The 6,980-nt window shown below is 41.4% G+C and overlaps 1 protein-coding gene across 1 annotated transcript; it reads left to right on the plus strand.

The window, feature by feature from the left end:
* The first annotated feature begins 1,857 nt into the window (after positions 1 to 1,857).
* On the plus strand, positions 1,858 to 6,245 carry LOC142564336 (uncharacterized). The gene is made up of 3 exons (XM_075675309.1): positions 1,858 to 1,918; positions 2,302 to 2,358; positions 6,142 to 6,245. Exons 1-3 carry the CDS (start codon positions 1,876 to 1,878, stop codon positions 6,243 to 6,245), a joined length of 204 nt encoding a protein of 67 aa, XP_075531424.1. The 5' UTR covers positions 1,858 to 1,875.
* Positions 6,246 to 6,980: the final 735 nt, after the last annotated feature.

Genomic DNA, 6,980 nt, shown 5'->3' on the forward strand with positions numbered 1-6,980 from the left:
CACACACACACACACACACACACACACACACACACACACACACACACACATATATATATATATATATATATATATATATATATATGGCACCGCATCTGTGAATGCCGTAATGCTTTGCGGAACGCTGAACAATGTTGTCATTTACGTACTATACCGCCGATTTCCGTACGGTGTGGTATTTGCACAATTTTGTTACATCTGGTCTTCGTACATGCCTTGCTGACCCTGCAATGTTTTACCACAACAAGCCAAAGTAAGTTAGAAAACCTTTCTCTTGCAGAGTTTTTCGTTGCAATCCCTGCAAACTGCTCTAATTATGCAAGCTTACCGGTTCCTATGGTACTGTTTCGCCAGCTCGTATTCTTCTATGTGCGTGGAGTGCTGGTGCTATGCTTGCGCGAGACGCAAGAAGAAGTTAGGAAGGAGTGGAGCAAAGACCCGTAGATAAATGTACCAAGCGGCGTCTTGCATTTGCATAACAGAATGTTGATTGGGAGGACACTGAGTGGATCCGTTCAGCAACAACATTTAGCAAACGCTGTGTCGGATTTACTTAGACCATCTTGAGTGGCCCTAAGTTCCACGTAACTCCTGCATAAACATTCTTTCCTTTCCTTCTTAATCTACTTGTTTGTTCTTGCGTCCCTTTTCCGCCTTGTGACCCAACAATGGTGGTGAGCCGGATGATCCAGAAGTGTTATGCACATTTCAAAGACAATCTGCGGGGAACATAGCAGTAATAAAAAAGGTGTATGAGTTGTAGTTGTAAACAAACATTTCTGAACGAACAATATGACAGCGATTGATGTGTGCATATGATCAGTGGTTTAATGCGATTTTTGGCTGTGTTCGTTATCAACATAAGACAGTATTTGGAAAAGCTTCAGCCACCCTACTCTGAAATTTGTTATAAAGTCATCCCTGATCCAGTTTATTGTAGCATAGGCCAAGTCATTTTTCAAAATGAGATATTTAACAAAACCTTAAACGTCGTTTAAGCATGTGGTGAATGTAAATATGCGTTGCCATCACAAAGAAATATGTATCCGGTTTCCGCCGCCTGAGTACATTGTCCTCAAAGGCTTCATTGCTTTACGATTTAATATGACCTGAAGCACGTGGATAACCCCGACCGAGAAATAGCAAAACGTACATAGCGCATCCGTTAACCAGCTACGCTAAACCTCGCCCCGTGCACGTGAAATTCCGGGCTCGGATAGATTTAAAGAGGCTCAGTGTGTTGCCTTTGTCAGTCTTGCAGTTGCAGAGCAGTTCAAGACTTCGTCTGATCACTGAATCTTATCTTTTTAGGTGAGATTTTTTTATATCACTACGGGTAGTAAATATATTCTCGTCTGCATTGGCCCTGTCACTAGGTGCACTATGGCCTTGTCTTTGAACAAGTAGTGCTCTTCTCCTTTTTTATGTGCCCTCTGCGACATCAGTGCGGAATCATCAGTTGCATCAGTGCGGAATGTTATTATAGCATAAACACATATATTCTGGAAATTTCATGTACAAAGTTTCAATTTTCAAATTAAAGCAGAGCTTTCGCGATTATGATTGTCAAAGTAAGTCCATTCGTGAGCTTTAGGTAAAAGTTAAAGAAAGTCCTGCTGCATGCATGAGCATTAGACAAGACTGTTTTATAAGTCTTTAAGTTGTTTTTTGTTCTCGAAGTGTAAGAATTCTTATAGTTCAACCAGAAAAAGAACTTGCTCACGTGTAATTTATATATATATTTTTTGAAATGCATAAACATGCAGATTGTTTAGTGCACTTGAAATTCTGTGCTGCCATACGCTGTGTGTTCTAAGCCACGGAAAATGTCAATTTTGTTCTTGCTCGCAGGACACAGCCAGACTTCTCGCTAAGATGAGGTTCACCTCTGCCATCTTCCTGGTTGCAGTAATAGCAGGTAAACAGACTATGCCAATTAGCAACGCATTCAATATAACAAAAAAGATATCCCATGGCGCACTGGAGGCGAATTGCACTCCTAAACACAGAGCAGTGGACAAACGGTGATGCGGCCGAGAAACAATTTCTGGCACATATTTTACGTGCAAGCATACAGCTGAGGTTTCAGGAAAATTCAAGCGAATTGATACTCTGTCGTGTGTCTTATTGAATGCGAATCGATCGATTCGCATTCAATTGACTCCACCGTACTGAACTCCACCGCTGACTCCACCGTTGACTCCACCTTACTGAACGGTGGAGTCAACAGATCCCTAAAAAAAGGACGTTGATGTTCTCTAGGATTTTCTGTTGATATCTTTTTTGCCCTTCTGCATGCAGCGTTCGTGGTCATGATCACTGCAACAGGAGAAAGATCCGAGGAGCGCAGTGAAGAAGGTACGTATAATATTTAGGTATATGTTTGTGTTGTAAGGTATTTATTACCAATATATTCTTAGGAAGCTCAGATACGACTGTATCAGGAAGCGTTGAGTTCGTCGCTGGCCAAGATTAAACAACTGAAATATTTCTGCCAGAGTTCGATTTTGCATATCTCCCTCTCTCTCTCTCTGTATATATATATATATATATATATATATATATATACATATATATATATATATATATATATATATATATATGTATATATATTTATATATATATATATATATATGTGTGTGTGTGTGTTTGTTTCAATTTGAACTTTCAACAGTGTTAAAGGTTGCCTGTCGCAGAGAGAACCATTTAAGTTCATAAGCTGGTGTGCTCGAAGACGCGGACATTATTTGCACAAAAATTTAAGTGCACCATCAGCTAATACATTCGCCAATTATGTTTTTAATAAGTTCACTATGCTTTAACTAATTACCTTATGCTCCATATTGCACTTTATAACTTCTAGCCATGGAGTTCGAAAAGCGGATCCACTTGGAACGAATTCTCAGGATAACACCGGTTTCAGAATTATAATTCCCCAAACAGTGAAAAAGGAATGCATTGGCGTTCCAACTACTTCTTTTTTTGCTTAAACGCCTAAAATGATGTTTCGATAAGAAAGTAACTAGAACGGCAATGTATTTCTCGGCAAAGTTCGGTAATTAAGATCTAGAAACTGGTGTCATACTGGGAATTCATTCCATGTGGACCCTGCATGAGAACTAACGACACGGCGCTAGAATATTTAAATTGCAATGTGGTCATATTGGACATATGGCAATATGGCCCATATTGTTTTTAAAAACCCAAATATTGATTTTTATTTAGTCGGTTATGCATTTCTATTTTTGTACAATAACGTCCTCTCCTTCGACAAAGTTGAAAAAATTTTGAAAGCGCTCGCTGAAACACCCGGTATATATACCGGGTGTTTCGTGCTACATGAACCCCGGGTTTTAAAGAACTGTTTATCCGCGGCTGTATGAGACCAAAGGCATATGGTCTGCCGTCATTTGGCGCTCTATAGAATAACTTATGTATTCCGCTTAATTAGTTACTTAGTAAGGTCAATACTGGAAAATTTTTTATATTTGCTTTTGGACCAAGTGCGTTACGTTACGTTTTTGAGGGCATTTCAAGACGGCCGATCCAATTTTTTGTGGCAACGTACAGTCGCGATCACTTGAAGGTGATCGCGCGAGCATCGACTGGCGGGCCTTCCAAGCAGCATAGCGGCCGATTTCGGAACTGCGAAGATAAAAATTGCACTGCCTTCTTCCCCTATTATGCTCTTCCAGGCTGCAACCACCACCCCCAAGACCAACTCGCCACATTTTTGTGTTTGTTTCCCTTTCATGACAAAGATCTGTGTGCGTCGCTTCCTCATGCATATCTTGGCCTAACAATGACGCCTCTGTGCAAAAGCTCATAACGCAGTCGAAATGAATTCGCAGGCTATGCCTTGAACGCTGATGGGAGTGACACCTTTTCAGGGAACACCGAAAGAGTGAGAGGGGAGCTATCTGATGTTTCCCTCTCGACCGACGTTGATGACGTAACGTGGCGCTAGTTTTGGTCGCCGCTCGAGCGATCACCTCCAAATTGATCGCGACTGTACATGCTTCGAGGTGATTTTCTCCGGCGTTTAAAGAAAACCCGCGATGTTATTAACAAAACCATGTGACTGCGCTCGTGTGCTATGGTATTGCAGCGGGCTCAACAGTGCGTCTAGCTTATCGCTTCTGAAGGACGACGGTGCTTCCTTTCCGCGGGCCACCGTCAAAGATGATGACGCACTCGTAAGACCACGCCTGGAGCCGCAACCGCTGACTTCGCCACGGTCCGCGATCGCGGTTCTTTCTCACGCAGCGGGGTCGGGAGGGTTGCAATACGGTAGCGCGTGTGCGCCGTCACGTAAGACTTATTTCATATTTTGGGCTCTCTAAACGCCGGAAAATATCTTCGTGCAGCATGTACAGTCGAACAAAAAAGTTCACGGACCAAGAGATCTGACCCAAAGCTGAATGTCTCCTCAGTCTCAAAACACAGCCTCTTATTCCCACTTTTAGCCTTTTGTGGCATATGCGAACAACATTGTGATGCACAAGTTTACTGGCTGCTTTTAAAGGCTGCTCGTATATTTTGAATTTTCTGAGATACCGTGGTTCGTAAACTTTCTTGGTCGACTGTACGTACGTTGCCCAAAAAATGGTATCGGTAGTTTTCTAATGCCCTTTAGAACGTAAGAAAACCCACTTGGCCCTAATATGATTAAAAATTTATTAATTTGTTCTAGTTAATTATTTAAGTAGGCGCTATGCAAAAATACCCTGAGATGCACCACATGACCGCAAACAAATGTCCTTGGTTTCATTCAGTTGCAGTTAACCACTTCTTTAAATACTTGGCTCAAGTTACGTGAAACACCCTGTATATAGGCGACATGTCGCTTTGATTTAGCGGATGTGGTGTTGCCCTGCTAAGTACGAGACCGCGGTATGGAAATTGTGCCACTGCGCTCGCATTTCGATGAAGGCAAAGTACAAAAACGCCCGTGCCCCGTGCATTGTGGGCACGTTCCAGAACCACAAGTGGTGAGAATTCCAGAGTCCTCCACTACGGCGCTCTAACTATAATAGCGTTGCTCTGGCATGTGAAACCCTAGAATTTAATTTTTATTATATGTAGATACATCGGACCACATGACATGCTCTTCAAGCAAACATAGTTTCCTACCTTGACAGGTTTTTTCTTATCAATTGTTTCACAAGAAGCAAGGAAGGCGCACCAGTGGAGTATGTTTCGGTGGCTCCGGTATGTAGCAGTGAAAGTAAATTGTCGGATGAAGAGGGGCATTGCCTGGGTCTGCGATTGGTCCTCTTCGCCTAGCTCAGCTTGTGGTGGCGGGTGAAAATTAGCGGCAGCGACCTACGGAAGGACAAAACTACCGGTAAAACTTACATTCTGCGAGGGACAGCTGCCAGAGTGATGCTGGATGCGTGCCAAACGTGCTCGAGAACGTTAAACCACAACCTGACAATTTCAATCACCCGCAAAGAAAGCTGTTGTCGCAGGAAGCTCTGATTTGTCTATGCAGGAGAGTTTGGTGAAGCGCAAACATTTTTCTTATATATATATATATATATATATATATATATATATATATATATATATATATATATATATATATATGTATATATATATATATATATATATATATATATATATATATATATATATATATATATATAGATATATATATATATATGTATATATATATATATATATATATATATATATATATATATAGAGAGAGAGAGAGAGAGAGAGAGAGAGAGATAGATAGATAGATAGATAGATAGATAGATAGATAGATAGATAGATAGATAGATAGATAGATAGATAGATAGATAAGCCTTCTTGTAACAAACGAGGTAAAGTTTCTTATTAATTACATTTCCGTCTACTGCATAGATAGAAGCTTTAAAAGTCAGAATTAGCCGCACCAACCACTCCTTCAAAGCGAAAGAGGCACGTAAGACAACGAAGAGCCACATACAGTTGATGAAACATATCGTCTTCCTTTTACATGCATTCATTGGGCTTATCAAAAGCAGTGAATGAGAGTAGCACGTGTGCCTGTCGTGGTACGATTGCAGTTGAAGTACACGATTTTACCGTTTAGAGAGACAGTTCACGAAGGAAGGTCACTATTGTCACTGAGGCCCTTTCGCTTTTCTGCAGCTCGCGCGTCTGGCTGCAAGGCCGACGCTTGCAAGAGTTACTGCAAGTCACTGGGCTCTAGCGGCGGATATTGCGACCAAGGCACGTGGTGCGTGTGCAACTAGTCAAGGAACACTGGACCAGTCTGATGACAATATAAAGCTACTGTGCAAGCACACCGTGTTCTGTGTTGTTTTCACGTGCTTCCTAAGACAATACAATATGAATGCTACTTCTGCGCGCACAGCCGAAAATTTTCGAAGCTATTTTCAACACACACACAACGAATACGCCACGGACCTTCGTCATATCTTAAACGATTGCGCTTACTCGCGAGGTCAGTAATGATATTACTAAGGAGGTAGAGTGGGTCACTATTTAACAAAGCACACATTGAATGCCTTGCCATGAATGAAGAGACTAAGGCGTTAATTCTGTGCAAATTAATGTGTCTGTTATCGAAGTAGAAAATGCAAGCGAGCTTAGCAACGACAACTGGGATATGGGAGACGTGGGTGCCATTCAATGTAAATAAAAAACTGCAGCTAACAATAGACTATCTCTAAGCAGCAAAACTCCACGTTAGACATATTTTTGACGCTTTGTTAATCGGTGCTTTTGATTTTGAGCTAATACGAGATAAAAAGAATAGCGGCACCTTCATTCAAGCAACGTTATCATTGGTGTTCTGGCATGATGTATACCGCAACATCTCCCGTTCCGCAGACGATCACGCCATTTATATAAAAGCGCTGGATGGCGAAGAGTTAGGGAAAGAGATGGCGAAGGGCCATGAAGATCAAGCGCATTACATCTTTTTTATATATAAAGGCGTTACTGTAAGAGAAGAATACAGTTCG

Source organism: Dermacentor variabilis, chromosome 11 (assembly GCF_050947875.1).
Source record: "Dermacentor variabilis isolate Ectoservices chromosome 11, ASM5094787v1, whole genome shotgun sequence".
NCBI lineage: Eukaryota > Metazoa > Arthropoda > Arachnida > Ixodida > Ixodidae > Dermacentor > Dermacentor variabilis.